Source organism: Salmo salar, chromosome 24, assembly GCF_965601325.2.
Source record: "Salmo salar chromosome 24, fSalSal1, whole genome shotgun sequence".
Lineage (NCBI taxonomy): Eukaryota > Metazoa > Chordata > Actinopteri > Salmoniformes > Salmonidae > Salmo > Salmo salar.
In genome coordinates, this window is record NC_138314.1 from 45,351,246 (window position 1) to 45,370,358 (window position 19,113).

The window sequence follows — 19,113 nt, forward strand, 5'->3', positions numbered from 1 at the left end:
ACTACACCTGTTGTATTCAGCATTTCACTGTGAGGTCTACACCTGTTGTATTCAGCATTTCACTGTAAGGTCTACTACACCTGTTGTATTCAGCATTTCACTGTGAGGTCTACACCTGTTGTATTCAGCATTTCACTGTAAGGTCTACTACACCTGTTGTATTCAGCATTTCACTGTGAGGTCTACTACACCTGTTGTATTCAGCATTTCACTGTAAGGTCTACTACACCTGTTGTATTCAGCATTTCACTGTAAGGTCTACTACACCTGTTGTATTCAGCATTTCACTGTGAGGTCTACTACACCTGTTGTATTCAGCATTTCACTGTGAGGTCTACTACACCTGTTGTATTCAGCATTTCACTGTGAGGTCTACTACACCTGTTGTATTCAGCGTTTCACTGTGAGGTCTACTACACCTGTTGTATTCAGCATTTCACTGTAAGGTCTACTACACCTGTTGTATTCAGCATTTCACTGTAAGGTCTACTACACCTGTTGTATTCAGCATTTCACTGTAAGGTCTACTACACCTGTTGTATTCAGCATTTCACTGTAAGGTCTACTACACCTGTTGTATTCAGCATTTCACTGTAAGGTCTACTACACCTGTTGTATTCAGCATTTCACTGTGAGGTCTACTACACCTGTTGTATTCAGCATTTCACTGTGAGGTCTACTACACCTGTTGTATTCAGCATTTCACTGTAAGGTCTACTACACCTGTTGTATTCAGCATTTCACTGTGAGGTCTACTACACCTGTTGTATTCAGCATTTCACTGTAAGGTCTACTACACCTGTTGTATTCAGCATTTCACTGTGAGGTCTACTACACCTGTTGTATTCAGCATTTCACTGTGAGGTCTACTACACCTGTTGTATTCAGCATTTCACTGTAAGGTCTACTACACCTGTTGTATTCAGCATTTCACTGTACGGTCTACTACACCTGTTGTATTCAGCATTTCACTGTGAGGTCTACTACACTGTTGTATTCAGCATTTCACTGTAAGGTCTACTACACCTGTTGTATTCAGCATTTCACTGTGAGGTCTACACCTGTTGTATTCAGCATTTCACTGTAAGGTCTACTACACCTGTTGTATTCAGCATTTCACTGTAAGGTCTACTACACCTGTTGTAGTCGGCGCACGAGACAAATAAAGTTTGATTTGAACATGGATAAACATAACAGTCTTTAATCTATCTCAGAGCAAGACAAACTGAACAAGATGGCCATGTATACATGTAGTTACCAGAGAGTACTGACAAAAAGAGTTGTATGGAACAGAAAATCCATATTACACATCAAAGTGGTTCCTCCAGGCCATGATACTAGCTTAGTAGTAAACGACATGGCACATGGTCCACACACACACACACACACACACACACACACACACACACACACACACACACACACCACACACACACACACACACACACACACACACACACTCAGAGAGACACACACACACACACTCAGAGACACACACACACTCAGAGAGACACACACACACTCAGAGAGACACACACACACTCAGAGAGACACACGCACACTCGGGGAGACACACACACACTCAGAGAGACACACACACACTCAGAGAGACACACACACACTCAGAGAGACACACACACACACACTCAGAGAGACACACACACACACACTCAGAGAGACACACACACACACACAGAGAGACACACACACACTCAGAGAGACACACACACACACAGAGAGACACACACACACTCAGAGAGACACACACACACTCAGAGAGACACACACTCAGAGAGACACACACACACTCAGAGAGACACACACACACTCAGAGAGACACACACACACTCAGAGACACACACACACACACACACACACACACTCAGAGAGACACACACTCAGAGAGACACATACACACTCAGAGAGACACACACACACTCAGAGAGACACACACACACACACACACACACACACACAGACACACACAGAGACACACACACACACACACACACACAGAGAGAGACACACACACAGAGATACACACACACACACACAGAGAGAGACACACACACAGAGACACACACACACACACACACACACACACTCAGAGACACACACACACTCAGAGAGACACACACACACTCAGAGAGACACACACACACTCAGAGAGACACACACACACTCAGAGAGACACACACACACTCAGAGAGACACACACACACTCAGAGAGACACACACACACTCAGAGAGACACACACACACTCAGAGAGACACACACACACACACTCAGAGAGACACACACACACACACACACAGAGACACACACACACTCAGAGACACACACACACACACAGAGAGACACACACACACTCAGAGAGACACACACACACTCAGAGACACACACTCAGAGAGATACACACACACTCAGAGAGACACACACACACTCAGAGAGACACACACACACTCAGAGACACACACACACACACACACACACACTCAGAGAGACACACACTCAGAGAGACACATACACACTCAGAGAGACACACACACACTCAGAGAGACACACACACACACACACACAGACACACACAGAGACACACACACACACACACAGAGAGAGACACACACACAGAGATACACACACACACACACAGAGAGAGACACACACACAGAGACACACACACACACACACACACACACACACACACACACACAGAGACACACACACACACAGAGACACACACACACACACACACACACACACAGAGACACACACAGAGAGACACACAGACACACACACAGAGAGACACACACACAGAGAGACACACACAGAGACACACACACACACACACACACAGAGAGAGACACACCACACACACACACACACACACACACACACACACACAGAGAGACACACACAGAGACACACACACAGACACACACAGAGAGACACACACACAGAGACACACACACACACACAGAGAGACACACACACAGAGAGACACAGAGACACACAGCTATTATTCTAGTCCTGCTGCGATCCAGTGGAATAGTAAACCCACCTACAGTGCAGTGAGCATGATCTTCTGCAAAGTGGCCAAATCATTTCCCATGTCACAGGGTAATAAAGTGTGTTGAAATGTTCGTCCGTCGTACAGTAGCCCAGGAACGTTCAACTGAACTCTTGAACTCAGAGGTCTCCCTCCTGTCTCGACAAGTTCCAAGTTCAAACCTGTTAGAGCTCTGCCCGTTTCTTCAGAATGATCTGACGCACCATGGCCGTGGCCTCCTGACGCACGCTCTCGACGGGCTCCTCTGCCTTCCAGTACCTTACCACCTGGCCCTCAGGGTTCACCAGGAACTTCCAGAAGTTCCACTTAGGAATCTTTTTTACAGAATCTGTACGATGAATGGAAACAAACATTTATTAGGCCCCAATGTTCTGTATTGGGTTGTGTGTCAATGTACCACAATAACGGCAATTCTTCCTACACCTCCTACACCAATGAGTACACTAATTCCCTCCTACACCCACAGTGTCCATGAAAAACATAATCTCCTATAGAAAATAAAAAAAATATTTAGACTAAAGATAAGGCTGTAAAGGTCTATAGGCTAAGCTTTGTTTACTTGTGATAAACTTCACCTTGTTCTTGTCCTTAGAAAAAAGACTAAACTATCTCGATTAAATCTCTGGTTTAATGATAAAGTCTACTGTGTCTTACCTGTTATGAATTTAAAAGCTGGTTCCGCTTCCGATCCCATGATTTTAATCTTACTGAAGATAGGGAAGGTGACACCATGGGTGTTCTTGGCGTTGGCCTCGATGTCCCGGCTGGTCCCCATCTCGGTGTCCCCGAACTGGCCGCAGGGAAAAGCCAGCACGTTGAAATGGGACGTCCCCAGTTCGCGGTGCAGCTCTTGCAGAGAGCGGTAGTTATTGTCTGTGTGTTCGCTGTGGCTCGCCACGTTGACAACCAGAGACGCCTGCGCGCAGCAAGAAAAGCACAGCATTGTAAACATTAGGCCTAAATACTATATATTTTCTATATCTAAATCGCAGAAACCAGTTATCTAACATTTTAGAAAAACGAAGTGACTTCAGCAGTACGCCTACACTGAGTTCAGTTAGTTTACTTGCGGAGTTTTGCTGATGTGGACTTACTTTGCCTCGGTATCTCTCCAGAGAAACGCTTTTCCCTTTGGCGTCCTTCACCTCAAAAGAGTAGAAATCTTGCGGCTTCCGCGACATAGCGATTTTCAGAAAACTATGTAACATTAATAAACATCCCATAACAACAGTCATACTCAGTAAAACCCTGACCATTCGTGATCGAGGGTTAGAGGGCTTGTTCGGGTAGCCCCCCAAAACCTCCAGCGCCTCCATCTTGGAGGGGATAATGCTCTGGGTGCGGGGGAAGGAGTGGTGACCCGCTGTTGGGTTGAGTCTGGCTGGCTGGCTGGACGGGCGCATAGCGAATTGAGGAGGCAACGGGCTTTGGAGGAGGTCTGTTCTGTGTTCGGCATCAAATTTCATTAAAGGAATTCAGTTTTTATGTCGATTTATCAAAACTCTGATTTATTATTTGTCTAGGCCTACATCTCGGGCAAATTCTTTAAATCTGAAATGTTTTACTGTAGTCTACTTTTAAAAAATAAAATAAAAATCCGTAAAATGTGAACATAGGGATACACTTAATCCTATATCTTACAGTTAATAACTCATGTTTTATCAGCCATTATTCTAATGTGATGTCTAATTTTCCTCTTTTTTAGACAAGCACCGAGGCGCCTCATCTCTCATCATCGTACAAGCGCTTCAAGAGTCGGATGATGAGCCGGCGGCTGAGCGCAGAGCCTTTAGCCAGTAGCCCCCTGGTCGGCAGGGGGCGCCACTCTCCCAGCCGGGAGTTCCACACGGTCTGTCAGAGACTGTCTCTGGATTCACCGTCAGGGGGCGCAGCGAGAACAAAACGGACACAACAGCAGAGCACAGAGACAAGCCTTCAAGGTTTGAATTAAGGAATGAATGAATTCATGATTTTTTCCTTATTATATAAGTAGCCTACTGCAGGTAACAGTTAGCTCTACAAGGTCTATTTCTTATATTTGCAAACAGCCACAAATTTACACAATGTTGGTTATGTGAAAAGGGCCTCATCTTATTTCCTGTTAATGTAAGCACCAATGACTGTAAAGGTACACAGACATACACTGAACAAAAATATAAATGCAACATGTAAAGTGTTGGTCTCATGTTTCATGAGAAATGTTCCGATACGCACAAATAAAATTATCTCAAGTTTTGTGCACAAAATGTGTTGACATCCCTGTCAGTGAGCATTTCTCCTTTACCAAGATAATCCATCCACCTGACAGGTGGGGCATATCAAGAATGATTAAACAGCATGATCATTACACAGGTGCACCTTGTGCTGGGGGAGGGGGGGGGGGGGGGTGCTGAGGAGTATTTCTGTCTGTAAAGCCTTTTTGTGGGAAAAACTCATTCTGATTGGCTGGGCCTTGTTCCCCAGTGGGTGGGCTTATGACCCCCCAGGCCCACGCATGGCTGCACACCTGCCCAGTCATGTGACATCCATAGATTAGGGCCTAATTTATTTATTTAAATTGACTGATTTCCTTTTGAACTGTAACTCAGTAAAATATTTTAAATTGTTTCCTGTTGCATTTTATATTTTTTGTTCAGTGTACATGATGCAAGCTGACTGTGTAAACTTTCTCTGTCAGACACAGTGACGGAGGCTGGAGTGTCACACTGTAATGTCGTCAGATCAATCTCACCATCAACCACTTACAGGAGGAATGTGCCTAAACAGGTCTATTCACACACGCATGTTTTTGGGTTCTTCTATCGTTGTGGTGACCTTCATTTGATTTCCATTCAAAATGTTATTTTCCCTTACCTTAACGTTAACCTTGGAACCCAAACCTTAAACCCAACTCCTAACCATAAACCTAACTCCTGAACCTAACCCCAAACCCTAAACCCTAAACTTAACTCCTAACCTCCTAACCCGGGAACCCAAACCCTAACCATAAACCCTAAACTTAACTCCTAACCTCCTAACCCCTGAACCTAACCCGGGAACCCAAACCCTAAACCGGAAACCCAAACCCTAACCATAAACCTAACTCCTGAACCCTAAAGTTAATTCCTAACCATAAACCTAACTCCTGAACCCTAAACTTAACTCCTAACCATAAACCTAACTCGGGAACCCTAAACTTAACTCCTAACCATAAACCTAACTCGGGAACCCAAACCCTAATCCCTAAACTTAACTCCTAACCTTCTAACCATAAACCTAACTCCTGAACCTAACATTTACATTTTAGTAATTTAGCAGACACTCTTATCCAGAGCGACTTACAGTAGTGAATGCATACATTTCATACATACATACATTTCATTTCATGCATTTTTTTTTTGTACTGGCCCCCCATGGGAATTGAACCCACAACCCTGGCGTTGCACACACCATGCTGGCGTTGCAAACAGCATGCTCTACCAACTGAGCCACCTTAATGAAAACCCGGGAACCCTAACCCTAAACTTAACTCCTAACCCTAACCCTAAACCTAACTCCTAAGCCTAAACCTAACTCCTAACCCTAAACCTAACTCCTAAGCCTAAACCTAACTCCTAAATCCTACACCTAACCCTAACCCGGGAACCCAAACACTAAACCTAACTCTTAAACCTAATTGTACACCGAACCTCTAAACATAAAATAGCATTTGTCCACATGGGGATATGGGAAATGTACCCACAAAGGATAATTTTCCTTGGTTGTACTGTAAATAACAAGATGTTGTTGTAGGATTGGGTGTGGTCTGCTTCTGGAGAACAGGACAGAGGCACAGAGAAGGCAGGTACAGTATGTCTGCTATATTTGAGTTCTATTTACTACCTGCTGTATCAGCAGTACACAAGAGGCTGGGGAGGACGGGCTCATAGTAATGGCTGGAATGGAGTGAATGAAATCCGATACCATTCCATAAATTCTTTCCAGCCATTATGATGAGCCTCCACAATTAAGGTGCCACCTGTGCTACAGTATAATTTTTACTGTGTGTTTTAGACCTGACTGTGTCTCTCTGTGTGTGAATCTGTCCTGCAGCCATTCTCAGTCCTGTATATGGCTCCCTCTGCTCCAGACCAGTCTCCTGACCAGTCTCCAGACCTGTCTAGACCACATCTGACTCTGGCACTGCCCTCTCTGCAGGATGACTACTGTGAGTGCATGTGGCTCTCTCACTCACTCACGCACGCGCGCACACGCACACACACACACACACACACACACACACACACACACACACACACACACACACACACACACACACGGTTAGGAGTTAGGTTTAGGAGTTAGGGTTAGGGTTAGGGTTAGGAGTTAGAGTTAGGGTTAGGAGTTAGAGTTAGGGTTAGGAGTTGGGGGTAGGAGTTAGGGTTAGGTTTAGGGTTTAGGAGTTAGGTTTAGGGGTTAGGGTTAGGAGTTAGGGTTAGGGTTAGGTTTAGGGTTTAGGAGTTAGGTTTAGGGGTTAGGGTTAGGAGTTAGGGTTAGGGTTAGGTTTAGGGTTTAGGAGTTAGGTTTAGGGGTTAGGGTTAGGAGTTAGGGTTAGGGTTAGGTTTAGGGTTTAGGAGTTAGGTTTAGGGGTTACGAGTTAGGGTTAGGGTTAGGTTTTAAAAATAAAAAAATGTTTACCTTTATTTAACTAGGCAAGTCAGTTAAGAACAAATTCTTATTTTCAATGACGGCCTAGGAACAGTGGGTTAACTGCCTTGTTCAGGGGCAGAACGACAGATTTTTACCTTGGCAGCTCGGGGATTCGATCTTGCAACCTTTCGGTTACTAGTCCAACGCTCTAACGGTTAGGTTTAGGAGTTAGGTTTAGGTTTAGGAGTTAGGGTTAGGTTTAGGAGTTAGGTTTAGGGTTAGGAGTTAGGTTTAGGAGTTAGGAGTTAGGTTTAGGAGTTAGGTTTAGGGTTAGGAGTTAGGTTTAGGAGTTAGGTTTAGGAGTTAGGGTTAGGTTTAGGAGCTAGGTTTAGGGTTAGGTTTAGGAGTTAGGGTTAGGTTTAGGAGTTAGGTTTAGGAGTTAGGTTTAGGGTTTGGTTTCCGGGTTAGGTAAAATAAGATTTTGAATGGAAATAAAATGTAGATACCAAGCTTATCCATTGTGTTATAGTTATAGTGTGTGTGTGTGTGTGTGTGTGTGTGTGTGTGTGTGTGTGTGTGTGTGTGTGTGTGTGTGTGTGTGTGTGTGTGTGTGTGTGTTTATCTTCTAGTTAATGGAAGGTATAGAGTGACGCAGCTGGCCTTTAACAGATTCTCCAGGAAGTGAAATATAAATTCCAAAATCAGACGATTTGTTAAGTTCACTGGAAATTGATATGCAGTTGTCAGTGTTTGCCTTCACAATCAGATTGTATGTATTTATTTATTTATATTTTATTTAAACCTTTATTTAACTAGGCAAGTCAGTTAAGAACAAATTCGTATTTACAATGACGGCCTACCAGAAGACAAAAGGCCTCCTGCGGGGACGGGGGCTGGGATTAAAAATAAATGAAATAAAAATATAGGACAAAACACACATCACAACAAGAGAGACAACACAACACTACATAAAGAGAGACCTAAGACAACAACATAGCAAGGCAGCAACACATGACAACACAGCATGGTTGCAACACAACATGACAACAACATGGTAGCAACACAACATGGCAGCAGCACAACATGGCAGCAGCACAAAACAGGGTACAAACATTATTGGTCACAGACAACAGCACAAAGGGCAAGAAGGTAGAGACAACAATACATCACTCACTGTGCTTTGGGGACCTTTAACAGAATGTGACTGGCAGAACTGGTATTGTATGTGGAGGATGAGGGCTGCAGTAGATATCTCAGATTGGGGGGGGTGGGGGCCTAAGAGGGTTTTATAAAAAATCATCAACCAGTGAGTCTTGCGACGGGTATACAGAGATGACCAGTTTACAGAGGAGTATAGAGTGCAGTGATGTGTCCTATAAGGAGCATTGGTGGAAAATCTGATGGCCGTATTGGTAAAGAACATCTTGCCACTTGAGAGCACCCTTACCTGCCGATCTATAAATTATGTCTCCGTACTCTAGCATGGGTAGGATGGTCATCTGAATCAGGGTTCGTTTGGCAGCTGGGGGTGAAAGAGGAGCGATTACGATAGAGGAAACCAAGTCTCGATTTAACTTTAGCCTGCAGCTTTGATATGTACTGAAAGAAGGACAGTGTACTGTCTAGCCATACACCCAAGTACTTGTATGAGGTGACTACCTCAAGCTCTAAACCCTCAGAGGTAGTAATCACACCTGTGAGGAGAGGGGCATTCTTCTTACCAAACCACATGTCCTTTGTTTTGGAGGTGTTCAGAACAAGGTTAAGGGCAGAGAAAGCTTGTTGGACACTAAGAAAGCTTTGTCGTAGAGCATTTAACACAAAACCACAAAATTCGTAGGTCGAACTCAAACTTCACATATGGACACAATTTGACATGATCTTGTGATAATACACACACAAAAAAAAACAGCTGTCTATTTAATAGAATACTGTCACTACAAATACAATGTGTAAATCGATTTTTTTTTTTAAATGAAGGAACATACTATCTCCTCTCTCCTCAGACAGCCACCCGTTAGACTGGAGTAACAGTGGTATTGTGGCCATAGCCCTGGGGTCTGATGTGTTCCTGTGGAAGGCAGACACACACACTCTGCAGGGCTGCATCCAGCCCAGAGCAGCACCTTCTCTCCCACTGAGCCTGTCTCACTCTGTCTCCTCTGTGTCCTGGAGCAGAGATGGATGTACACTGGGCATCGGGACCAAGGAGGGGGACGTACAGGTAGAGACAAACATGCTCGACCCATAAGCACAACAATATTCGTAAAAACATATTGCATACGAAATTCAAAATGCTTCAAATAAAATAAATTGATAGATCCTACAATCTATCTGTAATATTAAAGCTGATATACTGCCTCCCCCACCCAAAAATAAACGGTTAAGAAAAAATATATTTTGCACTAATTTGATTCGTAACACATCACACAAAATGGATGACATAGTACACAAAAAACAGGGACCACTTTTAGCTCGTGAGAACCACTTTCAAAACTACTGGCTGAAATTATACAAATGTTCTAGAGTGTGCCTTTAATCGACCAGGTCTCACAGTCTCACGTCAAAATTAGATGTTGCTCCATGTTTCTCAAACATCACATTTTAAAGTTGTTTGCAAATGTCAAATTTTGAAGTGTTTAAAGTTAAGTTTAGGCATTAACTCTTTGAAATCGTAAGGTTAGGCATTAACTCTGAATGATTAAGGTAAGGGTTAAGATTTGGGGCAGGCTGAAAACAAAAATCTCAAAAACAACTTTCTATCGCTGGATTCGAAATTGAGGCCTTTGGAATCAGAGGCAAATGGTCTCCTCCATCCACGACTGAAACCTAGGTGCTCACTGTTTCCCCTAGTGGACGGTGTCCACGTCCTCTCCCGACTTCTTCAGACATGGATGGACGTCAAATACTGACTTGTATCACGGGTGACCTGGCTGCTTTAATATAATGCATGATATATTTGTGTTGTTTCCTTTTGCGTGTGTTGGATTGTTTTGTTGACGAAGACAGAACAATATCACGTCATCAAACACAGTGGAGTGACTTCCTGCTTCTGTCTTACAGGGAGGTTATGTTTAGCTTAGGGACCGTGCACTACCACGTGCTTATCATATTCTACATTAGTGATGTTTGTAAGACGCCTCCCTCCCTCCCTGCCTCCCTCCCTCCCTCCCTCCCTCCCTCCCTCCCTCCCTCCCTCCCTCCCTCCCTCCCTCCCTCCCTCCCTCCCTCCCTCCCTCCCTCCCTCCCTACCTACCTACCTACCTACCTACCTCCCTCTCCGCCCCTCCCTCCCTCTCGCTCCCCCTCTCCCTCTCCCTCTCGCTCCCCCTCCCCTCTCTGCCTCCCACCTCTCCCCCTCTCCCCCTCCCTCCCTCTCCCTCTCTGCCCCTCCCTCTCCCTCTCGCTCCGCCTCTCCTTCTCCCTCCAGCTGTGGGATGTGGAGAAGAGGACCAGACTGAGAACTATAAGGTCACACCTCTCTGGAGTGGGGGCGCTTAGCTGGAACCAACACGTACTCAGCAGGTAGTGTGGTGTGGTGTGTGGTGTGGTGTGGTGTGTGTGTGTGTGGTGTGGTGTGGTGTGGTGTGGTGTGGTGTGGTGTGTGTGGTGTGGTGTGGTGTGTGTGTGTGTGTGTGTGTGTGAGTGTATGTGTGGTGTGTGTATGTGTGGTGTGTGTGTGTGTGTGGTGTGTGTATGGTGTGTGTGTGTGTGTGTGTGTGTGTGTGTGTGTGTGTGTGTGTGTGTGTGTGTGTGTGTGTGTGTGTGTGTGTGTGTGGGTGTGTGTGTATGTGTGGTGTGTGTGTGTGTGTGTATGTGTGGTGTGTGTGTGTGTGTGTGTGTATGTGTGGTGTGTGTGTGGTGTGTGTATGGTGTGTGTGTGTGTGTGTGGTGTGGTGTGGTGTGGTGTGGTGTGGTGTGGTGTGGTGTGGTGTGTGTGGGTGTGGTGTGGTGTGTGTGTGTGTGTGTGTGTGTACTGTTAAGGATCTTGAGGAGTTGAGAAACACAACTATGTTCTTGTCCCTGACAGCGGTTCTGTTCTCGGGCTAATCCATCACCATGACTACCGACTAGACACCCCGACAGTGGGTGTGTTCCGACAACAAGGGGGCGTGTGCGGGCTGGAGTGGGCGCCGCAAGGAGATTGGCTGGCCAGTGGCTCAATAGACGGCCTCCTCAACATCTGGACCAATGACCTGGGGTCTAAGACGAAGACACACCCACCTGCCAGGACAATGACACAACCCAGTGCGGTGAAGGTGTGTGGCCTCAGAGAGAGTGTGTGTTCTCTACTACTGCTAATAAACATAAATGTTCTGTCACTACAACAACAACTTGGGGCGGGTGACTAACTGACCCATGTTGGGGCGGCAGGTAGCCTAGTGGCTAGAGCGTTTGGCCAGTAACTGAACGGTTGCTAGATCCAATCCCCGAGCTGACAGGGTAAAAATCTGTTGTTCTGCCCCTGAACAAGGCAGTTAAACCACTGTCCCCGCTAGGCCGTCATTGTAAATAACAATTTGTTCTTAACTGACTTATCTAGTTAAATAAAGGTTAAATAAAAAAAATAAACATGTTCTGTGATGAGAAGCATAATAAATTCTGTGGCTTTTGGACAAATCATGATTTCTAGGGGAGGGGACCTTTGACCCGTAGACTTGCCCATAACTAACAAAGAGAGAGAGGGTTCTGGTTCCGATCCTCGTTCTGGTTCCGATCCTCGTTCTGGTTCCTGTTCTGGTTCTGATCCTCGTTCTGGTTCCGATCCTCATTCTAGTTCCGATCCTCATTCTGGTTCCAATCCTCATTCTGGTCCGTCCTCGTTCTGGTTCTGACCTCCGGTCCGTTCTGGTTCCGATCCTCGTTCTGGTTCCGATCCTCGTTGTGTTTCCGATCCTCGTTCTGGTTCCAATCCTCGTTCTGGTTCCAATCCTCGTTCTGGTTCCAATCCTCGTTCTGGTTCCAATCCTCGTTCTGGTTCCAATCCTCGTTCTGGTTCCAATCCTCGTTCTATCTCGTCTCTTAACACGTATAGATCTAGAACTTAATCAAGCATTTGACCAATTTACACGAGACTTTAGTTCTTTAGTTAACTGAGATGAGTGTTATCATAATGTGTGTGTGTGTGTGTGCGCGTGCGTGCGTGCGTGTGCGTGCGTGCGTGCGCGCTGTGCGTGTGCGTGCGTGTGTGTGTGTGTGTGTGTGTGGGTGTGTGTGTGTGTGTGTGTAGGCTATGGCATGGTGTCCTTGGCAGAAGGAGCTGATCGCCACGGGAGGGGGGCAGAGCGATGGCGTTCTGAGGATCTGGAATAACCAATCAGGTACCTGCGTTGACTCCGCCCAGACCAACTCACAGGTGGGTGTTCCACAACGCGGTCGGTTCATATATTTGATCTCAACAGACACTCTGTGGTAGACTGGCCAGACGGAAGCCACTACTCAGTAAAAGGCACAGGACCTTGGAGTTTGCCGAAAGGCACCTAAAGGACGATTAGACAATGAGAAACATGATTCTCTGGTCTGATGAAACCAAGATTGGAGGAAACAAGGCACCGCATCGGGACAAGTCTCTGAATGTCCTTGAGTGGCCTTGTACCCGGACTTGAACCCGGTCGAACATCTCTGGAGAGACCAGAAAATAGCTGTGCAGCGACGCTCCCCATCCAACCTGACAGAGCTTGAGAGGATCTGCAGAGAGGAATGGGAGAAACTCCCCAAATACAGGTGTGCCACGCTTGTAGCATCATACCCAAGAAGACTCGAGGCTGTAATCGCTGCTAAAGGTTCTTCAACAAAGTACTGAGTAAAGGCTTTGAATTCTTATGTAAATGTGATATTTCAGTTTTTTATTTTAAATACATTTGCAAAAATGTCTAAAAACAATTTGTTTGCTTTGTCATTATGGGGTAATGTGTGTAGATTGATGAGGAAAAACAAGAATTTTTTATACATTTTAAAATAAGACTAATGTAACAAAATGTACAAAAATGTGAAGGGGTCAGAATACTTTACGAAGATACTCTATAGTATTAGCGATTGTGATATGTATTCAAATGCTTGGAAAATGGCTTGCACAATATTAGGTTTTATAAGTTGTTGACAACCAATGTAATTTGCTAGGTTATTGTTATCAAATGTATTATTGGAAGTTGTTCTATTCTATTGTAGGTGTGTTCCATGGTCTGGTCAGAGGAGAGGAAGGCTCTGTTCACTGGCCATGGTCTTCCTCATCACCACATTACCTGCTGGAGCCCCTCCCCCTCACTAGAACAGGCCTATCAGCTACATGGTGAGACACATCTGCTACTACGACGACGACTACTGCTATTACTAGTACTACTACTACTACAACTACTACGACTACTACTGCTATAGCTACTAATACTACTGCTATTACTAGTACTACTACTACTGCTATAGCTACTACTACTACTGCTATTGCTACTAATACTACTGCTATTACTAGTACTACTACTACTACTACTACTACTACTGCTGCTATTGCTGCTGCTACTACAACTACTACGACTACTACTGCTATTGCTGCTACTACTACTACAACTACTGCTATTGCTGCTACTACTACTACTACAACTACTGCTATTGCTGCTACTACTACTACAACTACTACGACTACTACTGCTATTACTAGTACTACTACTACTACTACTACCACTACTACTACTACTACTACTACTACTACTGCTATTGCTGCTGCTACTACTACTACTACGACTACTGCTGCTATTGCTGCTACTACTACTACTACCACTACCACTACTACTACTACTACTACTGCGACGACAACTGCTATTGCTGCTACTACTACAACTACTACGACTACTACTGCTATTGCTGCTACTACTACAACTACTACGACTACTACTGCTATTGCTGCTACTACTACAACTACTACGACTACTACTGCTATTGCTACTACTACTACAACTACTACGACTACTACTGCTATTGCTACTACTACTACTGCTGCTACTGTTACTACTACTGCTACTACTACTATTACTGCTAGTACTAACTACTTCTGCTAGTACTAACTACTACTACTACTACTACTGCTAGTACTACTAGTACTACTGTTACTACTACTGCTAGTACTACTACTACTACTGCTAGAACTACTACTGCTGCTACTATAACTACTACTACTACTACTGCTAGTACTGTTACTACTACTGCTACTACTATTACTGCTACTGCTACTACTGCTACTACTATTACTGCTACTGCTAGAACTACTACTGCTACAACTACTATTACTGGTACTACTACTACTATTACTGCTACTGCTACTACTGCTACTACTATTATTGCTACTACTACCACTGCTAGTACTACTACTACTGCTAGTACTACTACTGCTAGAACTACTACTGCTACTACTACTGCTACTACTACTACTGCTCTGCTGCTACTACTGCTACTACTACTGCTACTACTACTACTGCTCTGCTGCTACTACTGCTACTACTACTGCTATTACTACTACTGCTACTACTGCTCTGCTGCTACTACTACTACTACTATTGCTGCTGCTACTACTACTACTATTGCTGCTACTACTACTACTACTATTGCTGCTACTACTACTACTACTACTGCTGCTGCTACTACTACTACTACTACTACTACTACTACTACTACTACTACTATTACTACTACTACTACTACTGTTACTACTATTACTACTGCTGCTACTACTACTACTACTACTACTACTGCTCTGCTGCTGCTGCTACTACTACTACTACTATTGCTGCTACTACTACTACTACTGCTACTACTACTACTACTTCTGCTACTACTACTGCTACTACTACTACTACTATTGCTGCTACTACTACTACTACTACTACTACTACTACTACTACTGCTACTACTACTACTACTACTACTACTACTACTATTGCTGCTGCTACTACTACTACTACTACTACTACTACTACTACTACTCCTCACTGGTCCTACCAGCTACATGGTAAGAGACTCACAGTAATACAAATATATGCATCTCAGAGTTCAAGTAACAGACACATCTCAACATCTGTTCAGAGGAGACTGTGTGTATCAGGCCTTCATGGTCGAATTACTGCAAAGAAACCACTAATAAGAATAGACTTGCTTGGGCCAAAAAACACGAGCAATGGACATTAGACCGGTGAAAATCTGTCCTTGGGTCTGATGAGTCCATATTTGAGATTTTTGGTTCCAATCGCCGTGTCTTTGTGAGACACAGAGTCGGTGAGCGGATGATCTCTGCATGTGTGGTTCCCACCATGAAGCAAGGAGAAGGAAGTGTGATTATGTGGGGGTGCTTTGCTGGTGACACTCTCTGTGTTTGATTTAGAAATCAAGGCACACTTAACCAGTATGGCTACCTCAGCATTCTGCAGTGATACGCCATCCCATCACACCTCCAGGTTGTGTAAGGGCTATTTGACCAAGAAGTAGAGTGATGGAGTGCTGCATCAGATGACCTGGCCTCCACCCAATTGAGATGGTTTGGGATGAGTTGGACCGCAGAGTAAAGGAAAAGCAGCCAACATGTTCTCAGCATATGTGGGAACTCCTTCAAGACTGTTGGAAAAGCATTCCAGGTGAAGCTGGTTGAGAGAATGACAAGAGTGTGCAAAGCTGTCATCAAGGCAAAGGGTGGCTACTTTGAAGAATCTCAAATATATTTTGATTTGTTTAACACTTTTTTGGTTACTACATGATTCCATATGTGTTATTTCATAGTTTTGATGTCTTCACTATTATTCTATAATGTAGAAAATAGTAAAAATAAAGAAAAACCCTTGAATGAGTCGGTGTGTCCAAACTTTGGACTGGTACTGTATAAGAGCTGCCTGATAAGACCAGATATGTATTTTTCTCATTGTTACAATGCTGTTATTGTGATGGTCTTTCAGGTCACATGGGTCGTGTTTTGCACCTGGCCCTCAGTCCCAGTGGAACCAAGCTCCTCTCAGCTGGAGCAAACTGTCTGGGCCATGTCTGGAACACCTAGAACACAGAACACCTCGACCACAGCACACCTAGAACACAGCACACCTAGAACACAGCACACCTAGAACACAGCACACCTAGAACACAAAGAATACTGAACACATAGAACACATTATACCTAGAACACATAGAACAACTAGGACACAGAACACCTAGAACACAGCACACCTAGAACACAGCACACCTAGAACACAGCACACCTAGAACACAGCACACCCTCTGAACACAGAACACCTAGAACACAGAACACCTAGACCACAGCACACCTAGAACACTGCACACCTAGAACACAAAAAATACTGAACACATAGAACACATTATACCTAGAACACATAGAACAACTAGGACACAGAACACCTAGAACACAGCACACCTAGAACACAGCATACCCTCTGAACACAGAACACCTAGAACACAGAACACCTAGACCACAGCACACCTAGAACACTGCACACCTAGAACACAAAAAATACTGAACACATAGAACACATTATACCTAGAACACATAGAACACCTAGACCACAGCACACCTAGAACACAGCACACCTAGAACACAGCACACCTAGAACACAAAGAATACTGAACACATAGAACACATTATACCTAGAACACATAGAACACCTAGGACACAGAACACAAATAACACCTACAACACCTACAAACACATTATACCTAGAACACACAACACATACAACACCTAGAACACATAGAACACATTATACATAGAACACAGAACATATAGAACACACAGAACACCTACAACACAGAACACATAGAACACCTAGAATACAGAACACCTAGATCATAATATACCCAGAACACATAGAACACCTAGAACACCTAGAAGTCAGCTCCTTTCCCTTCCTCTCAGCTGGAACTCCTGGAATCAACACACACACACACATTCAGTAAGATACGAATGGGCTGTTGTCATGAGAAGTGAGAAATGATTCAGGTGCTACAGGTTTGACTCCTATCATAACAGATCCTCTCAGAGCCAGACGAAATGACACCTGAGCCTTTCTGAGAGATGTGTTGAATCAAATAAAATCTAATTGTATTGGTCACATACACGTGTTGAGCAGATGTTATTGGTCCATACACGTGTTGAGCAGATATTATTGGTCACATACACATGGTTAGCAGATGTTATTGGTCACATGGTTAGCAGATGTTATTGGTCACATACACATGGTTAGCAGATGTTATTGGTCCATACACATGGTTAGCAGATGTTATTGGTCACATGGTTAGCAGATGTTATTGGTCACATACACATGGTTAACAGATGTTATTGGTCACATGGCTAGCAGATGTTATTGGTCACATACACATGGTTAACAGATGTTATTGGTCACATACACATGGTTAGCAGATGTTATTGGTCACATACACATGGTTAGCAGATGTTATTGGTCACATACACATGGTTAGCAGATGTTATTGGTCCATACACATGGTTAGCATATGTTATTGGTCACATACACATGGTTAGCAGATGTTATTGGTCACATACACATGGCTAGCAGATGTTATTGGTCCATACACATGGTTAGCAGATGTTATTGGTCACATACACATGGTTAGCAGATGTTATTGGTCACATACACATGGTTAGCAGATGTTATTGGTCACATACACATGGTTAGCAGATGTTATTGGTCACATACACATGGTTAGCAGATGTTATTGGTCACATGGTTAGCAGATGTTATTGGTCCATACACATGGTTAGCAGATGTTATTGGTCACATACACATGGTTAGCAGATGTTATTGGTCACATACACATGGTTAGCAGATGTTATTGGTCACATGGTTAGCAGATGTTATTGGTCACATGGTTAGCAGATGTTATTGGTCCATATACACGGTTAGCAGATGTTATTGTGGGTGTAGCGAAATGCTTGTATTGTCAGATCTGGCCACGACTGGTTCTAGCTGAACTTTCCCAGTAATTTGTCTAAATGCATTGTCGTTCAGTTGTAAGATCAGTCAAATGATTGGATATGTTTGTGATAACATGACGTTCATTTGATGTTGTGTTGTATTGTGGTGTATTTTTCATAAATATAAAAACTGTATAAATATGTTTATTTGATGAAACAAGAGTACACATTTTAGGCCATATATATAACATGAATAAAGCATACAATAGACCTGTTCTGCTGTTCAGACTTCCTCCATGTCAATGTATCACCATAGAGACTGTTTCATTATGAAAATCAGTCTCAAACACCTTACATACAACACTCCAATCCAACTCTTACTAGAAAACTATCACTTTCTGAACAACGTGTCCGCGTTAGATAAAAAAAAAAGTAAACATTATGTAAAATAAAAATAAAAGAAAGCAGGACACATTCCTCAGATAGGAATACTTTTGTAATATCAGTTATGTTGGGGTG

General features: G+C 43.8%; 2 protein-coding genes across 3 annotated transcripts; one reads left to right on the plus strand and one right to left on the minus strand.

Annotated features, from left to right (window-relative positions):
- Positions 1 to 1,441: 1,441 nt before the first annotated feature.
- Positions 1,442 to 4,512, minus strand: LOC106585933 (putative glutathione peroxidase 8). The gene is made up of 3 exons (XM_014172681.3): positions 4,166 to 4,512; positions 3,726 to 3,987; positions 1,442 to 3,399 (listed from the first exon to the last, which is right to left on the minus strand). Exons 1-3 carry the CDS (start codon positions 4,472 to 4,474, stop codon positions 3,236 to 3,238), a joined length of 735 nt encoding a protein of 244 aa, XP_014028156.2. The 5' UTR covers positions 4,475 to 4,512; the 3' UTR covers positions 1,442 to 3,235.
- Positions 4,513 to 4,963: 451 nt separating this feature from the next.
- LOC106585932 (cell division cycle protein 20 homolog B) lies at positions 4,964 to 18,869 on the plus strand. Of its 2 annotated transcripts, XM_082968730.1 has the most exons (10): positions 4,964 to 5,011; positions 5,749 to 5,837; positions 6,843 to 6,894; positions 7,143 to 7,257; positions 9,686 to 9,903; positions 11,110 to 11,204; positions 11,710 to 11,938; positions 12,910 to 13,035; positions 13,848 to 13,968; positions 16,610 to 18,869. In XM_082968730.1, exons 2-10 carry the CDS (start codon positions 5,782 to 5,784, stop codon positions 16,705 to 16,707), a joined length of 1,110 nt encoding a protein of 369 aa, XP_082824856.1. In that variant the 5' UTR covers positions 4,964 to 5,011; positions 5,749 to 5,781; the 3' UTR covers positions 16,708 to 18,869. The 2 variants fall into 2 exon arrangements, with proteins under 2 accessions (XP_082824856.1, XP_082824857.1); XM_082968731.1 differs by lacking the exon at positions 12,910 to 13,035.
- Positions 18,870 to 19,113: the final 244 nt, after the last annotated feature.

Bases quoted from the DNA above. Each gene is read 5' to 3' on its own strand.
- LOC106585933 (XM_014172681.3), bottom strand. From the start codon at position 4,474: ATGCGCCCGTCCAGCCAGCCAGCCAGACTCAACCCAACAGCGGGTCAC. The intron at 3,988-4,165 runs GTAAGTCCACAT...TGCTGCGCGCAG, and splicing joins TGGAGAGATACCGAGGCAAA to GCGTCTCTGGTTGTCAACGT. The intron at 3,400-3,725 runs GTAAGACACAGT...TTCATCGTACAG, and splicing joins AGCTTTTAAATTCATAACAG to ATTCTGTAAAAAAGATTCCT.
- LOC106585932 (XM_082968730.1), top strand. From the start codon at position 5,782: ATGTCGTCAGATCAATCTCACCATCAACCACTTACAGGAGGAATGTGC. The intron at 7,258-9,685 runs GTGAGTGCATGT...CTCTCTCCTCAG, and splicing joins CTCTCTGCAGGATGACTACT to ACAGCCACCCGTTAGACTGG. The intron at 13,036-13,847 runs GTGGGTGTTCCA...ATTCTATTGTAG, and splicing joins CCGCCCAGACCAACTCACAG to GTGTGTTCCATGGTCTGGTC.